Below are 20,904 nucleotides of genomic sequence, written 5' to 3'. Positions count from 1 at the left end.
ATAAGCAAACATAGGGCTTACCTATGTGGGCTACCAGAAGCACAGGTAGCCGCAGAGAAACAAAGCCGCTTTCACAACTTTCTCTCCTATCGATGTAGACATGAAGAGGGACAATCAGGGATAGGATGAGGATAGGTGCAAGTCAATCCCAGAGGAAGGGGTGTGGAAGGAGAACAAGGTACCAGAGAGTGGCTCTAACTTCCTTGCATTCCCCTCCCAGAGACACAATCTGGTTCCTTGTTCTGCCCCTGGGGCAACATAGCCATTCTTTACTCTTTGCTCAGGACTTGTGGCAAAAGCAGAATTGAGTCTATAGTTTATAAGCTCCTCAGGGCATATAATATGTCTGGATTTGTAAAATGCTATGTAAATTTACAGAGCTACATAAATTATTGTAGTAATAACAAAAAATCCTTATTCCTGATGCAGTAATTTAATGAAAACATGACCTCCAAGTTAAATATATTTTTGCTTTTAGAGGCTTTGAGCACCTCTCTCCACCTCTCTTTGTGAACATTGTTCTTTCAGCTAGCCCAGCTGATAAGCAGAAGAGTTACACTATAAAAACATATCAGGAAATAACAAATAAACGTCTTTTTTCACTCTCTTTATTCATAGGTTAAAATGTAATGCAATACAGTTCTTAACAATTATTCGCTAAGAAAACCAAGGATTTATTTTTGCATAAACCAGAAGCAAAACAGAAAGATACTAATTAAAAAAGCCATCTTGCTTCAAGTTTTGAAACCATTACATACAGTATTAATATACATATTTACATTACAAGTATATTATATAAATATAATATATATGTAATCTTGTAACCACAATAAATATCAAGAAGGTTTTTTAGGCACACAGCATAGAAAAAATGCAGAATCTGCACAATCATTAAGAGTCTTGGAGTGACTCACTCTTACATCATTTTCACACTGAAAAAGAAAATATTTTACATAAAATATACAGCCACAGCTTAAGCAGTCCTCAGTGAACTGGGGACTCGTATTCCCATTAGAAGCCTCCTCCTTGGTTTACTAATACTATTTTTCTATACAGCTGTTACATAAGAAAATAGTTTGCAAGATTTTGTACTCAGCTAATAGCCTAAGTAATTATCAGTGCTAACAAAATAAGTACAGCGTATCTACATAATGTATATACAAATGTGTGCAGAAATATGGGTTTGGTGAACTACTTTGGAGCTCACTTCTAATACTGGGGAGTTACCCTGACATCAAAAAAGGGATTTTCAGTTAAATCAAGTCAGAAATATTACATCATTTGAGAAATTGCTGCAAACTGAGGTAACACCTGTACTTTATAGACAGAAAGCTTTCAAATTAAATTTAAAAAAAATCTTGGCTATCTTGACAGACCTAAGCCATCACTGATTTTTTTGTGTGGTGTGTATTCCCTTCAACACTCAAGCTAGTCAAGTCCAAAGCACACTGCAAAGAGTTACAAAAGGGATCTCACAAACCTGGGTGACGGGGCAACAAAATGACATATGAAATTCTATGAAGATAAATGCAAAGCAATGCACATTGGAAAACATAATCCCAGCTATACATACAACATGATAGGGTCTAAATTAGCTGTCATCACTCAAGAAAGAGATCTTGGAGTCACTGTGGATAGTTCTCTGAAAACATCCACCCAATGTGCAGCAGCAGTCAAAAAAGTGAACAGAATACTGGGAATCATTAAGAAAGGGATAGATAATAAGAGAGAAAATATCATATTGACTCTATATAAATCCATGGTATGCCCACATCTTGAATACTGCATGCAGATGTGGTCACCCCATCTAAAAACACAATATATTGGATTTGGAAAAGGTTCACAGAGGGGCAACAAAAATGATTACGGGCATGGAACAGCTTCCATATGAGGTGAGATTAATAAGACTGGGACTTTTCATCTTGGAAAAGAGACGACTAAGGGGGGATATGATAGATGTCTATAAAGTCATGACTGGTGTGGAGAAAGTAAATACAGAGGTGTTATTTACTCCTTCCCATAACACAAGAACTAGGGGTCATCAAATGAAATTAATAGGCAGCATGATTAAAAGAAACAAAAGGAAGTATTTCTTCACACAACGCACAGTCAATCTGTGGAACTCTTTGCCAGAGGATGTTGTGAAGGCCAAGACCATAACAGGGTTCAAAAAAGAACTAGATAACTTCATGGAGGATAGGTCCATCAATGGCTATTAGCCAGGATAGGCAGAGATGGTGTCCCTGGCAGCTGTTTGCCGGAGGCTGGGGTTGGGTAACTGGGGATGGATTGCTTGATGATTGCCTGTTCCATTCATTCCCTCTGAAGCACCTGGAAATGGTCACTGTCAGAGGACATGATAGTGGGCTGGATGGGTTTTTGATCTGACCCACTATGACTGTTCTTATGTTCTAATGCAATATAAAACCAGAAGATCAATCCAAAGGGAATTTTTACACTATATGTACCGTCATGATATTTTAAAGACTGTAGCTAGGGGGCACCTGAGATCACATTCTAGTAAGTGAAGCGGACAACTTCTCTTAGAGAGCCAATGTTCAGTGATACAGTATAAACAACAAAAAAAGTAATTTTGTTCTCTAGCTACAAGTCAGACTCGGGCATATCTGGCATATCTGCCATTAGATAGCCAATACCATAGCGTCCATTGGGAGCAGTATCCAGAGTTGGGGATCCAGTCTGTTTCCGGTATATGTTTTTACCAAAATTTGGAGATGGCAGCTCACTTGGAATCTTCCCATGAATCAGACTTGCATCATCTCCCTCTAGATTAACAGGCTCCTTTATTATCCGTCCTCTTTTGTAGGATACAGCAGCCAAACTACCAGAGCTATCATCAATCAGGTTGCAGCGGCGGACTATGAAGACTATAGGGACAGGAAGTATGGCCAATATCATCAGAGATATACAGATAATCATTCCCCATGGTGGATAGCTCAGGAACTCCTCAGTAGCCTATGCGGGCCAAGAGAAACACAATTAATACATTGTTACTTAATAAGAGACACAGCTTGCAATTACAGGTGCCGACTTCCTCTCTTTCCCTTGGGTGCTCGACCCCCTCCTGCCCCGCTCCCATTCCAACCCCTTCCCCAAAGTTCCCATCCCAACTCCGTCCCCTCCCTGCCAATATTTCAACTCCTTACCCAAATCACCTCCTCGGCACTGCCTCTGTCCCGCCTCCTCCCCTGAGAGCGCCACATTCCCACTCCTCCCCCTCCTTTCCGGAGTGTGCTAACGCTGCCAAATAGCTGTTTGGCGGCAGCTGGAAAGGAAACGCTGGGAAGTAGGCGGAGGAGCGGGGATGCGGCGTGCTCAGGGGGGATGAGAGGTGAGGGGAGCTTGGCTGCCGGTGGGTGCAGAGTACCCACTAATTTTTCCCAGTGGGTGCTCCAGCCCTAGAGCACCGACGGAGTCAGCGCCTATGCTTGCAATCCTAACCCAGGCGAAACTCCTATTGATATCACACATCAACTTCCCCCAAATTTTGATTAGCAGTCAACCCCAGATTTGGTGTTGCTAAATGAGATGAAATAAGCACTAAGAGTAGTGCTAATGTTGCAAAAAAACTAGAAAACAGAACATTACCAATTTTTCACTGAAAAACAATATAGCTAGATTTCCCAAAAACTGAATGTCCTTATCCCACTATACTGGACAATCACAGATTGTTCTATAAAGTAGCTGTTCACTGATATGCTGTACCAGCTTCCAAGGGGAGTGGCCATGAAATGCCTAATCTGAATATTGAGTTCTATGATAGCTGATGACAACAAAGTGGTGAAACAATTGATGCTAGCTCAGTGCCACCACCATGTATTCTGCTTTAATTCAAACAAACAAATGCCATTGTCAGCCAGTGACTACCTTTTTTGGAAATGAAAGAACTAATGCTATATTAAAGGTAATGATGTTTTTGTATTAGTATAACTAGAAACAAAAGTGGCCATGTTTACATTTGTAATGAACTATATGAATTACAAAGTATCTTTTCCCAGGCTAGCAAAAGCACTTTAAATACAAGTTACATTATTCTGGCAATGGTATACGTTATTACTTACCTTTTCTTCAATCCATGCATTGTAACCAGGAGGACTTAATCCCATTTGGACAATACTACCTACCAGCAAAAATAACAATGCTACAGGAGAAACGTACTTCCACATGTAGTAATAATATTGGTTTGGAGTAAAACCAAGCATATCCTTTAGGTCCTCCATAAATCTGGGGGGAAAAGCACATTATTAGTTCAGAAACTGAGGTTTTGAGTGTCTGTAGTTCAGACGTATCAGCTAATTTGCAACAATCGGCACACCAATAAAGTGTACACATAGAAATATCTGCACTTAGATCAATTGTATGGGTTTACAGATAGTACCCATATTAATAATGGGTTGAATCAGCTCAGATCAAGTTCACTCAGAGTGCTAGAAAACTTAGATTCGAATCCTGATTAAGTCACAAGCAGAAATGAGTGTGATCCCTAAACAATGTTAGACCAATGGTTAGTCCCTGATGTGTCACAAATATAGATTAGATTACCTTAAAATAAGTAAGAAACATATTCTGACTGTTGATGAATCATTGTGAAAGACCACAGTGTTCAGCTCAGAAAGATTTAACACTGTTGTGTCGGTGTGATACATTAGAACCCCCCCCTCCCCACACACACACACACTGTTATGAGCTTTTCCAACCCATTCTTGCAGCTGTGTGCTAGTTCAAATATGCTACCCCAAACCAGTATAAGTGTAAAAAGAAATATTACCCTGAACCAACTCAAAACCTACTGAAGTGTTTATATTTGTGCTGGGATATCTATTTAGGAATGTGCCATTGCTTTTGAATTCATATACAAGTAGGGCACCAGAAAGGACAAAATAGGTGTCACAAAACTAATTTGTATTTAAGTGTGCTATATATTATAATAAATTACATTATCAACAAGCTACCGTTTTGCACCTTATCAGTTGTTGACTGACTGTGTGAGGTCTTGATTCTACCACTGTGCCTTAGTAGTGCAACATATGTTTTGAACCAAGCCTACAATTTTAGGACTTTCTGATGAAAAAGTACACATACGCCAATGCCAGCAGAAAATGAGAGTGTTAACTTAGAACTGGTTCCTTTTGGGTTTTGTCAGCAAACTCTGATGACATCTTAACTCCTTTGCTGTTTCATTTCCCTATTTGAATGTTACTGTAACAAAACGTTTCTACTGTAATTAACGTTGTGAAAGAAATGTCCCATGCAAGGTTACTATGACATAAAATCTCATCTAATTCCTGGAAACATACCACTGAGAACATACTTCATTGTGAGCAAAGGACAGAGATAGACACGTAGTTAAAACCAGTGAAAATAACTGATTTCACAAATGGCTTTAACCCTTGGTATATAGCTCCCTTCCTCCACCACAGCAAACATAAGCTACTTGTCTTCACTTTTAAGATTTTTCATGTCCTATCGCCATACTACCTATCGTCTCTCATATACTATCAAGGTGCCATCTCCTGCCTCTGATCTGCCAATGGTGACAGCCTTCATCACCCACTTTCTTAGTTTCTCCATCACACTTTCTTACGTTCTCCTATGCTGCTCCTCACGCTTGGGAGGAGCTCCACATAAACATCCACAAGGTCACCTCCCTCAAACTTTCCCTTGCTGTGATGCCTACAGAAAACTTGAGGGTTAGGTGCTGTGCTGAGACCGCTGTCTACCAGGCTGATCAATATTGTCTCATGTTTCCTTGCATTCCCCTGTTGATCTGTACCCACCTGTTGTCTCTTTTCTTACACTTAGATTATTAGCTCCATGGGGCAGGCACTGCCTTTTTGTACTGTGTTTGTCCAGCATCTACTACAGTATGGTCCTGACCTTTGACTGAGAGAACAACTTTTAGAGAAACATCCAATCTTGATTTAAAAATTGCCAGTGATGGAGAATCTACCATGACCCTTGGTAAATTGTTCCAGTGGTTAATTACTCTCACTGTTAAAAATGTACATCTCATTTCCAGTCTGAATTTGTCTAGTTTCAACTTCTAGCCATTGGATCATGTTATACCTTTCTCTGCTAGACTGAAGAGCCCATTATCAAATATTTGTTCCCCATGTAGGCACCTACAGCCTGTAGTCAAGTAACTCCTTCACCTTCTTTTTGCTGAGCTAAATAGATTGAACTCCTTGAGTCTATCAGTATAAGGCACTATAATATTTTCCACTTTCATCATTCTTGTAGCTCTTCTCTGAATCTTCTCCAATTTATCAACCTACTTCTTGCACTGTGTACACCAGAACTGGACACAGCATTCCAGCAGCAGTTGCACCAGTGCTAGATACAGAGGTAAAGTAACCTCTCCACTTCTACTTGATATTTTCTTGTTTATGCATTGAAGGACTGCATTAACCCTTTTGGCCACAACATTGCATTGGGAGCTTATGTTCAGCTGATTATCTACTACAAACCCCAAAACTTTTTCCTGCCTCCCAGGATAAAGAGCCCCATCCTATAAGTATGGCCTACATTCTTTGTTCCTTATACCTTTACATTTAACTGTATTGAAACACATACAGTTTGCTCGAGACCAGTTTACCAAACAATCCAGATCACTCTGTACCAGTGACCTCTTCATTACTTACACACCCCCAATTTTTGTGTCATCTGCAAACTTTATCAGTGATGACTTTATGTTTTCTCCCAGGTCACTGATAAAACTGTCCAGGGCCTGATTATTTCTCACCTCAGCTACTGGAATTTCTTCATTGTTGACCTCCCTGACACCTGCTCATACCCCCTCTAGTCTATGTAAAATAATTCAATCTGTCAAAAATCATATATTGTTCCTCACCCACTACTGTATGTTTATCTCTTCTTGAAATCCTTCCATTGGCTTCCCCTTTCTGTCTAGATCAAATTTATACTCCTCTTCCTTGACTTCAAGGCCTTTCTCATCCTGACCATCTCTCTGACCTTGTCTCTTTCCACTGATTTCCTCTCCTCTGTTGCACTGGTCTAATCAACACTCTGTGTCCCCCTACTACTCATTGTTGCAGGCCTTCTTCCATGCTGCCCCCATAGATTTAGAACCCTCCTCCTACCCTGGTCCAATATATTCTCCAAATCCATCCTTAAAAATGCACTTCACTCAGGAGTCCTACAAGCACAGGCTCACCCACCCTGATACCCATAACCTACCAAAAATAATGTACCTACGCACACAAAAAAAACAACAACCCCAAGATGAAGGCTTGATTTCACCCTTGAGTTCATCATTCCCCTTCCCTTCTCTGCTTTTGTATTCTGCCTAGATAATCTGAAAGCTCTTTGGGGCAGGGATCTGTTTTTACCACATCCAGAGGGCTGTTGATCCTATACAACTAAAACAATAACAAGGATAACGATGAATAGTGTCAACATATTAACCATCACAGAAAGGAACAACTCCATTTCCTGAACTTACTTGTCTATCCCATAAACTTGAGAAATGGCAATATTCTCCAAAATGACCACGATAAGTAGAGGCAGAGTAGCAGAGTAATCATCAAACATTGTGACAAAATAATTTCCAGAGCGCTGCACAAAGATCAGGCCAATTGAAAATGCTACCAGACAGCAGATGACTGGAACAAAGGACAGAAATGAGAATTGTAACCATAATCATGCATCAGAGAAAGAAAGGAAGAAAGAAAGAGTTACCTAATCAAAATCATTATTGTTTTGCTTTACTCTAGGGTGACACTAGTTTTCCCTTCTTTCCTTTCCACCTTTGCACTGGCACAGTAAAGCCATAAAAGGAATCTTAGCCGTTCCCTAGGCAGCAAACAGTCACAATCTGAATTACTAGAATGAAAGGCAGCCCTTACTCAGCAAAGTAAGTTCTTTGCTGAACCAAGGACTATTTATCATTAGACACTTAAAGTGAATGTAAGGGTAGAATCCAGGAAAACAGAACATTTAATGCAGTGCATGCTTAGTTCTCTCTTTCCATCAAAGAAAGTTAAGTGGGTCAAAGTTTTAGACCAGATTTTTCAAAACCAAACAGCTATATAGGTTTACTAGGTAGAATCATTCACTGTCACTTCAATTCAGATTGCATTCACTTGCCATGGGAACTATCTGCATTTACTTGCTTTCAAAGCAAGAGCATCACAACCTTTTCTTCTTCTAAAGTCCAGCTGGAAATCTCCGTCCCAAAGTCAATGAAATTCATGATGAAAGTCAATGGGATTTCTTGCCATTGGCTTCAGTGGGAGCAGGACTGGGCCCTACAACAGTAATACAGTGAGACAAATTCTGGAAAAAATTAGGATTGGCCCCAAAGTGTAACAGTACTCCATAATGGCCACTGGTTATACTCCAGCCAATATATGTATTGACTTAAGTACTGTAAGGGAAGAGAACAATAATCTTGTAAATATGGTCATATAAAAATAAACTTCTCTTTTTTTATCATGTAGCCGCTGTTGTTTACTTTATTAATGTCTTTTGGAGAAAAAGTTTTGAATTAAAGCATTGCAGAAGAAACGTCTATTAAACTAAAAAATGGATGTTAACCATAGCATTCAGGGCCCAACACAAATTGACAAAAGCAGGGAAAGTTAGTGTGGAATCTTCAGAAGTGCTCAGCGCTGGCCTAATTGCTCCCCCTGAAGTCAATAGGAGTGATCCTAGAGACTTCAGGGAAACAGATTTAGACCCATACTGTGTACTTTTGAAAATCCCACCCTCAGACTTTAGATTAGCCCTGAATTGTTAACTCTCCCCTCTGTGCCTTCATGTTGTATATAGCCAGAGTATGCAACAATCTGTATATGGAGACTCTGATAAGAGCACTAATGTAACTGAACACATACACCCCAAAGCATTTAAGCATGTGATAAGTCTCAATGAAGGCAATGGAGATTCGAAGATACTTGAGTGCTTTGCTGAATCAGGCCCATAATTCTGCAAGTTACTAATGCAGGAACACTTTAATCAAAATTGCAGATTTGTGGGTATCTATGACTCTTCACGCTAAATTCTCCTGTTGTTTTTTATGCTGCGCAATTCAACTGGCATTGTATTGCCGTAATCCAGGGTAGAATTTGGAGACTGGAGATCAATTCTGAAAACATTACACTAAATTGTAATCCCTTGAGTCCAACTGACATAAACGGAATCATGGAGGTAAAACCAATGCACAGCACTCAGAAAAAGTGTTAGATTAAAGTAGTATCATGGAACTTTATTTCGTTTTTTATTATTTAAATTCCTAAATCATAACAAAGGTTTATTGTGAAGTGTTAAAATTGTATTCCGTGGCAACAGGGCATTCATATACACATTCAGAACAAGTAGCTAATTTTCAAACTATGTTAATGTTACATGAGTTATTTGATAGGGTTTTAAAGAAGCAAAAGAACGTAAGGGCTGTTTTTCAGAAGTGGTGAGCATTTCTACTCAATGGCTCAGCACTCATGAATATCTGCTGATTAGCCTTTGTGCAAATGGTAAGGCCCTGATCCAGCAAACAACTGAAGCACATGTTTCCTTTTAAACACCACTTGTTAACTAAGTGGCTTACATACTGACAGGTTTCAGAGTAGCAGCCATGTCAGTCTGCATTCGCAAAAAGAACAGGAGTACTTGTGGCACCTTAGAGACTAACAAATTTATTAGAGCATAACATTTTGTGGGCTACAGCCCACTTCATCGGATGCATAGAATGGAACATATAGTAAGATGATATATATACACATACAGAGAAGGTGGAAGTTGCCAGACAAACTGTAAGAGGCTAATTAAATTAAATTAAATTAATTAGCCTCTTACAGTTTGTATGGCAACTTCCACCTTCTCTGTATGTATATATATATCTGCTTATTATATGTTCCATTCTATGCATCCAATGAAGTGGGCTGTAGCCCACAAAATGTTATGCTCTAATAAATTTGTTAGTCTCTAAGATGTCACAAGTACTCCTGTTCTTTTTGTTAACTAAGTTCTCCAAGGCCAGATTTTTAAAGATATTCAGGCACCTAAGATTTAGAAAGGCGCCTAGTGGGGTTTTCAAAATTGCATAGGAGCCTAGTGCATTGCTGGCTCGGCCTGACTCTCAGTAAAAATGTATTTTTTATGAATGGTGGGTGCAGGGATGCTATCTTTTTCATAAATGTCTGACATAGGCCATTTCTGGCGGTAGGCTATCAGAGTGAATGGGCAATTTCCTTGGTCCACTGTGGTAGTTCTACAGACTTTTTGAACAGCAAATTTCATCTCACTGTTTATTTCTTTACCTCATTTTTTTCTCTATCCAAAGAAAAGATTAGTAAAAGATGGTTAAGGATGCCCCATTAATCACTCATAAATCAGGACAAGCCACTCACTATTAAGGCTGCATGTGAAACTTCCATTCCTCTTTGTGCATAACTTTTAGCATCTTATATTTATTTTTTTTTTCATTCTTTTTTGTTTACATTGTCATACTTGTCCATGCTTGAATGGCCAACATTTTGGGAGACTTAAGAATGACTGACTATAAAGGAGCTCACAGTGGAAACTATTATACAACTTGAATTGCAAACAAGAAAAATTCTTTATGGAGCTATGTATGTCGGGGGGGATAGAGAGTACAGACTGGACTGCAGTTAAATAACACTATGCTATATTCCATGGTGCACCTCCTCATGCCAACAAAAACATAAAATACCTCTTATTCTTCTCCAAAGACTTTTCCATCTGTAAGGAGGAGACCTATTTTACGGGGCTAACGAGAGATGAAAACTTGTAAAACTCACCAGTAAGAATTTCTTTCCTCACTTTGAAAGTATCAACAATAGGTGTGATGATTCCTTCAATGGTTCCAAACATACTGCCAAGTCCCAAATTTACCAGCATGAGGAAGAACATCACTGACCAGAAAGGAGAAGCAGGGAAGTGGGTCATTGCTTCTGTAAAGGCAATAAAAGCTAAACCGGTGCCTTGAACAGCCTGTCAATAAGAAATCCACATAAGATGATTAATGGAAACAACAGCGCAAACTGTGAGTCAAAATAATAGTAGGTCAGTATTTATTTACATATTTTTGTAAGCTTGCGTTCACAAATTCTGCCTCCCACTCATAATATTGCATGCTCAGAAATTCTGAAAATCAGGCTCATTATATTTTATGATTTCAGGATCAGTATATCTTGACCAGATTGGAAGATTGGACAAATGACCAGGGAAGAGTATAAAAATATTGCTCGGGCATGTAGGAATGAAATCAGGAGGGCCAAATCGCACCTGGAGCTGCAGCTAGCAAGAGATGTCAAGAGTAACAAGAAGGGTTTCTTCAGGTATGTTGGCAACAAGAAGAAAACCAAGGAAAGTGTGGGCCCCTTACTGAATAAGGGAGGCAACCTAGTGACAGAGGATGTGGAAAAAGCTAATGTACTCAATGCTTTTTTTGCCTCTGTCTTCATGAACAAGGTCAGCTCCCAGACTGCTGCGCTGGGCATCACAGCATGGGGAGTAGGTGGCCAGCCCTCTGTGGAGAAAGAGGTGGTTAGGGACTATTTAGAAAAGCTGGACGTGCACAAGTCCATGGGGCCAGACGCGTTGCATCCGAGTGTGCTAAAGGAATTGGAAGCTGTGATTGCAGAGCCATTGGCCACTATCTTTGAAAACTCGTGGCGAACGGGGGACGTCCCGGATGACTGGAAAAAGGCTAATGTAGTGCCAATCTTTAAAAAAGGGAAGAAGGAGGATCCTGGGAACTACAGGCCAGTCAGCCTCACCTCAGTCCCAGGAAAAATCATGGAGCAGGTCCTCAAGGAATCAATCCTGAAGCACTTACACGAGAGGAAAGTGATCAGGAACAGTCAGCATGGATTCACCAAGGGAAGGTCATGCCTGACTAATCTAATCGCCTTCTATGATGAGATTACTGGTTCTGTGGATGAAGGGAAAGCAGTGGATGTATTGTTTCTTGACTTTAGCAAAGCTTTTGACACGGTCTCCCACAGTATTCTTGCCTGCAAGTTAAAGAAGTATGGGCTGGATGAATGCACTATAAGGTGGGTAGAAAGTTGGCTAGATTGTCGGGCTCAACAGGTAGTGATCAATGGCTCCATGTCTAGTTGGCAGTCGGTATCAAGTGGAGTGCTCCAAGGGTCGGTCCTGGGCCCAGTTTTGTTCAATATCTTCATAAATGATCTGGAGGATGGTGTGGATTGCACTCTCAGCAAATTTGCGGATGATACTAAACTAGGAGGAGTGGTAGATACGCTGGAGGGCAGGGATAGGATACAGAGGGATCTAGACAAATTGGAGGATTGGGCCAAAAGAAATCTGATGAGGTTCAACAAGGATAAGTGCAGGGTCCTGCACTTAGGACGGAAAAACCCAATGCACCGCTACAGACTAGGGACCGAATGGCTAGGCAGCAGTTCTGCGGAAAAGGACCTAGGGGTGGCAGTGGACAAGAAGCTGGATATGAGTCAACAGTGTGTCCTTGTTGCCAAGAAGGCCAATGGCATTTTGGGATGTATAAGTAGGGGCATAGCGAGCAGATCGAGGGACGTGATCGTTCCCCTCTATTCGACATTGGTGAGGCCTCATCTGGAGTACTGTGTCCAGTTTTGGGCCCCACACTACAAGAAGGATGTGGATAAATTGGAGAGAGTCCAGAGAAGGGCAACAAAAATGATTAGGGGTCTGGAACACATGACTTATGAGGAGAGGCTGAGGGAACTGGGATTGTTTAGTCTGCAGAAGAGAAGAATGAAGGGGGATTTGATAGCTGCTTTCAACTACCTGAGAGGTGGTTCCAAAGAGGATGGTTCTAGACTATTCTCAGTGGTAGAAGAGGACAGGACAAGGAGTAATGGTCTCAAGTTGCAGTGGGGGAGGTTTAGGTTGGATATTAGGAAAAACTTTTTCACTAGGAGGGTGGTGAAACACTGGAATGCGTTACCTAGGAAGGTGGTAGAATCTCCTTCCTTAGAAGTTTTTAAGGTCAGGCTTGACAAAGCCCTCGCTGGAATGATTTAATTGGGGATTGGTCCTGCTTTGAGCAGGGGGTTGGACTAGATGACCTCCTAAGGTCCCTTCCAACCCTGATATTCTATGATTCTATGACGATAGCATACAGTCACTCAGTGCAGAGACATTGATTAGGGGCCTGATCCAAAAAAATCTGATTGGGGCTTTAGATCAGGCCCATCTGTTTACAGATGAGGCTGTTCAGAAAATAAAGCAACTTTTAGGTATACAACAGTGATCGGTAACCTTTGGCATGCAGCCCGTAGGGGAAATTCGCTGGCGTGCCAGGACGGTTTGTTTCCCTGCAGCGTCCGCAGGTTCGGCCAATCACAGCTCCAACTGGCCGTGGCTGTTCCAGGCCAATGAGGGCTGCGGGAAGCGGTGCAGGCCGCAGGATGTGCTGGCCGCCACTTCCCACAGCCCCAGTTGGCATGGAATGGTGAACCGTGGCCAGTGGGAGCTGCGATCGGCCAAACCTGCGGATGCTGCAGGTAAACAAACCATCCCGGCCTGCCAGAAGATTTCCCTGACAGGCTGCATGCCAAAGGTTGCCAATACCTAGTATAAAATATTGCATTCTTTATATTTCACAATAACAGATGGCTAATAAAATACCCAATCATTCAAAATCTTTGCATTGAAGACACAAACATCATTCTAACCTTATTAAGTTCATCTTCAATCAGACAGGATTTCAGGTCAAGAGCAGGAAATTCTTCTTCTTTAACTTTCTGAATGATGTCATAAACTAAATTGTAATCATCTGCTGTAATGCTAGAGAAATTGATATGATGGGGGATCATATCCTGGCTCAGATTGCCTATTTTCAAAAGTTTTAAAATCTTTTCTGAATTTCTGTAAAACACAATGAAATAGTGATAATAAATCAGAGGATTTCTTGTGTGAATTCCTAAGTGAAATATAACATAAAAATGAAGAAAAGAAATGAATATTCATACTGGGTAATGCATATCTCATTTATGATATTTGCTTTGAAGCCCAGAACAGCAAACACCACCAAAGTTGCCAGCACAGAAGTGAAAAAATTGATGAAGGACACCAGAACAGCATCGAAATGGCAGTTGTTGTCTCTCTTGTTGTAGCTTGAAAAGGCAATGACTCCACCAAATCCAAGCCCTAAGGCAAAGAACACCTGAGTAGCAGCTTCTCTCCAGACCTTGGGCTCCAGCATTATTTCAAGCTGTTTGAAATTAGACACAATATACGTCAGCTACAAAATACAGTACTTCTTTTGTATGGATAGACAACATATAATCCTGTAAAATAACCCACACCAACTAAAATGCTAAAGCACAAATGTAAAATTATTTATACAGTATTAGAACAAAGCTGAATATTAATTATACCATTGGAGGAAAGTATGGGCCAAGATTTCTACTGGCTTTACACATGGTGCAAGAGGAACACAATGAGGCACCATTGGCCAGTTAAGATCATTATTAAAATGGTAGCTAGTTTTACCCCGGTATTGGAGGCCACATTGTAGTACGTTTCCAGTTTAACTGTGGATTAACTGATTTGAGCTGCAATTGTTAAGATATTTTGGGGTACATTTCCTTTATAAAATTAAAATAAAGTATGTTGAAGATTGTTTGAATAGCAAAAATGAATTACATGAAGCATCATGTGGAATTTTGTTGTATAAAAAGGAGAGAGTTCTGTGAATGCACTTACGTTCTAGTCTGTGCAGAAAGATTCACTGAGCAGAGTAAACTCTGGCCACTATAACCTATGCTGATATTTGTGGGTCAAATTCTGTCTTCAAATATACACATAAACCTCTTGCTGACTTAAATAGATCACATATCCAAGTGAAAATTTTGGCCCTGCACTGAAAATTGATTGTAAATTCCATTTGCATTGCTTCTTCAGCCAATCCAATTTCAATGAATGCCTTTGGTGAAACTAGATAATTTATACTCCATCCCCTGTTTATCTTGTATCTACCCAATTAGTAGATCACAACAGAATAGCAACACTGTCTAGTTCTTCTATGTTGTTTTTCTTCCATAGATCTCAAAGAAGATCAGAAGTTGATGGTTAAGGTGGTCATATTAGATTTGTCTACTGAGATCAAACTGAACCATACCTTCATAAATATGTTATGAAATTATATATAACATTAAAAGACCTTAAGTTTGATGACATACTTTATATTTAAATGTCATTAGTTTAATAAGAAAATAAAAGCATCAAAATATGAATTGTTTTTCCTTACTTTAAGCAAAATATGCCTCAAGTTACTTTAATACAATTTTAGAAAAGTTTCCAACTTCCTGGAAAAGCTGAAAGATTATATATATCGCATGTAAACAGTAAAGGAGCTATTTTCATAAAGCTAATTCTGGTCCTGGAAGTCCTGACAAACGGATCTTTAGCGTGAAGGTGGAAATATATATTTTTCTGTAAAGATGCACAGTACTGTAATTACAAATGATACAAACAGATATACTCTACCGATACTTCAAATGTTGTGTGTATCTATCACACAATCATTTCTAGTGCTTGCTCACTAGATGGAGCTAAACATACACTCTTAATTCCTACCAGCATGTCACAACATTTTTTTCACATTTTTATTCACTCTGTTAATATAAAGCATTTTCATTTCAGTTTTTGTGCAGTAAAAGGAAACATTTCTCCACATACTGTGATATTTCTGCCCTAGTAACTGACTTTAATGGGTTTTGAATCAGGCCCACATGTATTTTGTTTGCTACTCTATTTACATCAAGCCAATGTTCAATTGACAATCTTCTGGTTATATACACTGCAAACAACATGATCCCCTCCTGTATTTACACCATCACTTGATAGTAAAGAAAATCAGGTTTTGAGACACACTTCTCGAGACCAATAGAAAATATTAAGAATACAATTTTTCTTTAAACATTATTTATTTGAACAATTTTATTACTAAACTCTTTTAATTAAAAAATTATCAGTATTTTAAATAAAACATTATTTGTAATGTACTCACGACTATATTTAAATCATGATGGGCCAAATCCTGAGAGATGCTGAGTCCCTTTTACTCAGTGGGAGTTGTGGAGCTTAGCGTCCTTCAGGATCTGGCCCCAGAGTGTCTTTATGATTAAAAGAAAGATAGTCTTGTGTTTGAAGCACTGAAATGTAAATCAGGAGCTCTCAGGTGAAGCACTGAAATACAACTCAGGAGCTCTCAGTTCAATTCCTGCCTCTGCTACAGGTTTCCTGTATGACCGTGGGCAAGTCACCTAATATCTCTGTGCCTTGGTTTTCTATCTGTAGAAATTGGAATAAGACTTCCTCACAACCACCTGGCAACTGTCTTGCCTATTTAGATGGTAAGCTAATTTAGGGCATGGACTGTCTCTTACTATGCGTTTGTACAGGGCCTAACTCAATGGGCCTGGATCTCAGTTAGGGACTCTAAGCATTACTATCATGAAAGTAAAAAATAATATGATTGCTAACGCAGGTCATTTTAACCTATCGATGGTGCTCCTTACATTCAAACAAGGGGTAACATTCTTGTTATTTTTCTCTGGCCACTATGGCCCCTTCAGTTTTATCATATATTATTTAACATTTATCTGTGAAGGCCAGTCCTGCTTCCACTTAACTCAGCTGTAGAACTGACTTGTACAGAAACAGGAATAGATCCCGTATGTATTTCTGAGCAGGTAGGCTCTAAGGGCTTGATCCTGTGCCACTGAAGTCAATGGAAAAATTCCCATTAATTACAATGGGAGCAGGCACTGAAAGAAGGCTGCTGAGTCCAGTGTTTTATTATTCAAAGAATTCATAAATGAACAATTTGCCATTGAAGCCGTAAGTGTACATTCAATGGAAACTAAGCACATACCTTAGGTGTAAACATGTGACGAATTCCATCCATGGAACCATTTAAGAGCAGTCCTCTGACTAGAAAGCATATAAGTACCACATAAGGGAAAAGGGAACTAAAATACATGATCTGAAAAACATTAAAAGATCATTTAAAAGACATTTATGGCCTTTATTTTCTCAGAGTTTCATTTTCTATAGTCAGTGCCTTTTCATGGTACAATTGCATGAACAAGATTAAATTGCAAGACAGACTCTCTGTTCCTCTCTATGGTGCAGAAAGGAGCAAAAGCAAGATAATGTTACTCAAATCGTTCCCCAAATTGCAGAAACAGTTATAGTACAATATCTGGTCTGGTTGGTTGAACAACACAGAATTGGGGTTCCATGGAAATCCAATGGGTATGTCAGTCCTGATGAGCAGCCATTCTTGGGGGAGCAGCCATTCTTAAGCACTTTGCTTCCGCTTCTAAATTTACTCTGTTTCAGGCAGAAATCATGATGAAGAATGTGTCTGCTTCTTGCAGCATTGTTATAATCTGCAACTTGTACACTCTTTGGGAGGGGGATAACAGGTAGCCCAGTGGGTACACCCCACCAAATAATTTGTACTGCCAAGAAGGAAGGGGAGTCCAAAACAGTGTGCAAATGCCCCAAGATCCATGGGGTTTGAGCCATGTTCCATAGGGATTGGACCATTCCCCCTCACCTGAAGATAACATCTCACTGGGCTAGTAGGCACAGAAGTTAGTACACTTTAGAGCCCTAGAATACAATCCTGGTCAACTTTCTGAGCCAGGAGAACCCTACTCATAGATGCTACAGCACCCATGCAGCTAAGGACCAGGTTTTTACATTATACTTGAGGCCTGACTTCATTTGGTTTTAAAAGCATAAAGCTTAATTTTCTGAGATACTTTCCACCCCTGGTGATAAATATCTTTTTGCTTTACTGTTAATTTATCTGATCTCATAGCGGAAAGAAAACAGTATCCAGTAAGTGAAATGCTATCTGTCATTCCTTAACTGTTCTTGAAAAGGCCAGTAAATTAATTTGGTGCTTGAAAAGCTCAGTCGTTTTGTAATGTGTCAAAACAGGCCGCACTTAAATCATTTCTGTTACTGGAATATGCTAAAGAGGCATGTGATAATTTCCAATGATCTGATGTAACATCCTATCACAAGATTTTCTAATTGCAAAGAAGGGGGCAGATGATGCTGTCAACCATGAGGCATCAGAACCAACCAGTCTTAAGGGCAACTTTTTTTTTCTTATCTGGGACTGTATGTGGAGGAAAGATGAATTCCCTTAAATTTGGCTAGTATTTTATAATACAGCCTGGCATGACTCAATCCTCTTGCCTCCAGGGCAGGAGATTATGGGTGGAAGTTCTAGGTGAGTACTTGCAGTCATGTTAAATACAAATTTTGCAGACTCACTTAGGATCAGGAATAACTGGAGGATGAACGTGGGGAGAGGATTATTGCCATTGCCACCTTCTAGGTCCATCCCAAAATGCCCCTCCACAACTTCAGACCTTCCTGCAGCATACCTCAGGTGTCTCCTTTCTAAATGCTAGTTGAGCCAGCCCTACTTACGACCTAACCCTGTAAATATTTTCACGCACGTGTAACTTTATTGACTGTCCCAGTTTTAGGCTTTACTGTGACGCATAAAATTTCCACTGAACCCTGTAGGTGCCTAAACTCACTTGGCACCTAAGATTTTCCTTTAAAATTTCCCTAGGGACCTATGATTCTGCCTCTGAGAATGTACACTGCTGCCTCACTCTAGGCACCTGCACGCCTATCTCCTGCCTAATCCCCAGAGCAATTCACAGATCCGGTGAAGACTTTTTGTCACCTCAGTCATGTGTGGGGCCAGATTGTGGACAGCCTCCAAATACAGCTAATGGATTGGGCCCCTCAGGCGAGTTTACACAAAACAGACAGGAGAAGGAGGAAGAGGACAACTTCCCTCATAACATTTAGCCCAGTGGTTAGGGTATTCTCCTGGAACATGGGAGACTCACAGTTCAAGACCTGAGGAGGTGAAGGGATTTGAGCAGGGATCTGCCACTGGGCTATGGCATATTCTGTTGTGGGAGTTCTCTCCTGCTGAAGCTGCACACTCTGGATAATTAGTCATTGGCACAGGAGGGCTGGGTCCTCAGTGCTCTAACCACTGGACTATGGAGTCATTTTCATGTTTGTGCTCTCTTTTACTCTCTTGCTGGCCCAAATGACTCTTTGACACACAGAGAGTGCATGAGAGAGTACGAGCATGAGAATTACTCTGTAGCATCTATTGCTGTCCTCCTCCTCCTCAGCAGCAAAAGGGGATGGCTGATAAAAAAGGAACAATCCCGGCTTCCAAAGGGAGCTGTATCCGGCCCTCATGATAAAGGATGTTACAGCAGCATGGACGCCTGTGAGACATGGGATCAAAATGATAATGGATCATAAGGACCCAATCTACCTTGCTGTAAATAGGCATGGATGTGGTAAGAGCATCTCACCTCTTTATCTGATACATAGAAACATATGCACATGTATCAGTGATGCAATAAAACAGAGGTGAAATTACCTGCATTATTTATGTCGAATGAAAACAAAAAGGGTTCTCAGACTTCAGCCCTCCCTCTTTCTTTATAACCAAATGTTATGTCTATAGTTTTAATGCATAGGTACCAACAGTTCTCTACTTGAGATTATAAAAATGCTAGATGAGTCACAACCTTTAGTCTGACCATGCAGATTTTATGAGAGGGCAGGCAAAGGAAGTGGCAAGTAAGAATGTACAGAGAAGTAAAACACTGTAATTAAGATAAAGAATATACTCACTTTGCCTGAAGACTGAATGCCTTTGATCATTGCCAGGCAAACCAGAACCCAGGCAGCCAGCAAGCACAGAGTCATTTTCCAGTTCAGACCCCCACTCTCTGAGAGAGAGTTGGAAATGTTCAGTGCTTCTCTGTACCAGTAATAGGTGGTAGCAGAGCTTTTTTCACACTCAGGCTCCACAACTGGCAAAAAAGTCAATAAATCATTATTGATCTTTGGACATTGGGTAGAAAGTACCTTCACAGTCTTCCAGCAAATCATCACACCAACCTGGAATTAGTTCTGATATATTTTATTACCATGGTGGCATCATTTTACTGAAAAAGTAAATCCACACACACAAAGTGATTAAAGTCTATTAATATGAAAATATCACAGTTCAAAGATGGAATTTGAGGCCACTGAATGGAAAGTTTTGTATACAGCCCTTGAAAAAATACCCAACTCTACGCCCTGGAAATGAAATCCATTCGTGCACAGAACACCAACCCAAAGCCTATGAATCACCTAAATCCCATGTAAGCCCTCAAAATAGAGCTTTGAGTCGTGCACGTCTTGTACATAGTTTTCTGCACAAGGCTGAATTCCAGGTTTTCCATTAGCATTAGGGAAAATAATGTACTGTAAAGTTATTTTGACATGTGGATGATATTAATTTTGGAATAAATACGGTGAAGCCATTTTCAAACAAGTGTGTGTGATGGGATGTACTAGGCCTTCATGGCCCGCCTCTGGAGGCCCCACTGCTCTGCCACACCCTATCCCAGGAAGCAGCACGGTGGGAGGAAAAGGTAGAAAAAGTGAGTCCTCCAGGCCTACCTAAAGAGGCCTCACTGTAGAAGCCATCTTGGAAGCTAGAGAGACTTGTCCTCCAATAGCTAGAAGGACAAGCAACAGCCAATCAGAGCCCAGCAGGCTTAGATAAAAGGAGCTGCAGGGCCTTAGCAGATCAATTGCTGGCTGGGACCAGAGGAGTGAGGGAGGGCCTCTCTGGCCAAAGGAGCCTGACAAGTAGCTAGAGTTTAAGGCTAGCTGCACTTACTCTGAGACTGCAGATATTGGCCCTGAGATAGAGCTGGAAATAAAAGGGCCTGGAAGGAAGAGGCCCAGGGAAACAGCAGCAGAGGATTGGAGTAAGCAGTATGTGGCTGCTGTGTATAGAGTCCTTAGGTGGGCCCCCAGAGG

The 20,904-nt window shown here is 40.4% G+C and overlaps 1 protein-coding gene across 3 annotated transcripts in view; it reads right to left on the bottom strand.

Annotated features, from left to right (window-relative positions):
• Window positions 1-580: 580 nt before the first annotated feature.
• The window catches only part of SLC6A15 (solute carrier family 6 member 15), a 55,253-nt gene continuing 34,929 nt past the window's right edge, over window positions 581-20,904 (bottom strand). The window contains exons 5-12 of one of the 3 annotated variants that reach the window (XM_007069602.4): window positions 19,720-19,901; window positions 16,895-17,005; window positions 13,986-14,227; window positions 13,689-13,881; window positions 10,800-10,992; window positions 7,484-7,643; window positions 4,083-4,245; window positions 581-2,976 (exon numbers count right to left, since the gene is read on the bottom strand). In XM_007069602.4, coding sequence (XP_007069664.2) covers window positions 2,605-2,976; window positions 4,083-4,245; window positions 7,484-7,643; window positions 10,800-10,992; window positions 13,689-13,881; window positions 13,986-14,227; window positions 16,895-17,005; window positions 19,720-19,901 — 1,616 coding nt within the window. In that variant the 3' untranslated portion in view covers window positions 581-2,604. The remainder of the gene's footprint in view (window positions 2,977-4,082; window positions 4,246-7,483; window positions 7,644-10,799; window positions 10,993-13,688; window positions 13,882-13,985; window positions 14,228-16,894; window positions 17,006-19,719; window positions 19,902-20,904) is intronic. The other 2 variants (XM_027831736.3, XM_037885676.2) reach the window with 2 other exon arrangements.

Source organism: Chelonia mydas, chromosome 1, assembly GCF_015237465.2.
Source record: "Chelonia mydas isolate rCheMyd1 chromosome 1, rCheMyd1.pri.v2, whole genome shotgun sequence".
NCBI classification, from domain to species: Eukaryota; Metazoa; Chordata; order Testudines; family Cheloniidae; genus Chelonia; species Chelonia mydas.
Note: the sequence above shows the minus strand (reverse complement) of the source record. Positions and strands in the feature narration are given on the sequence as shown.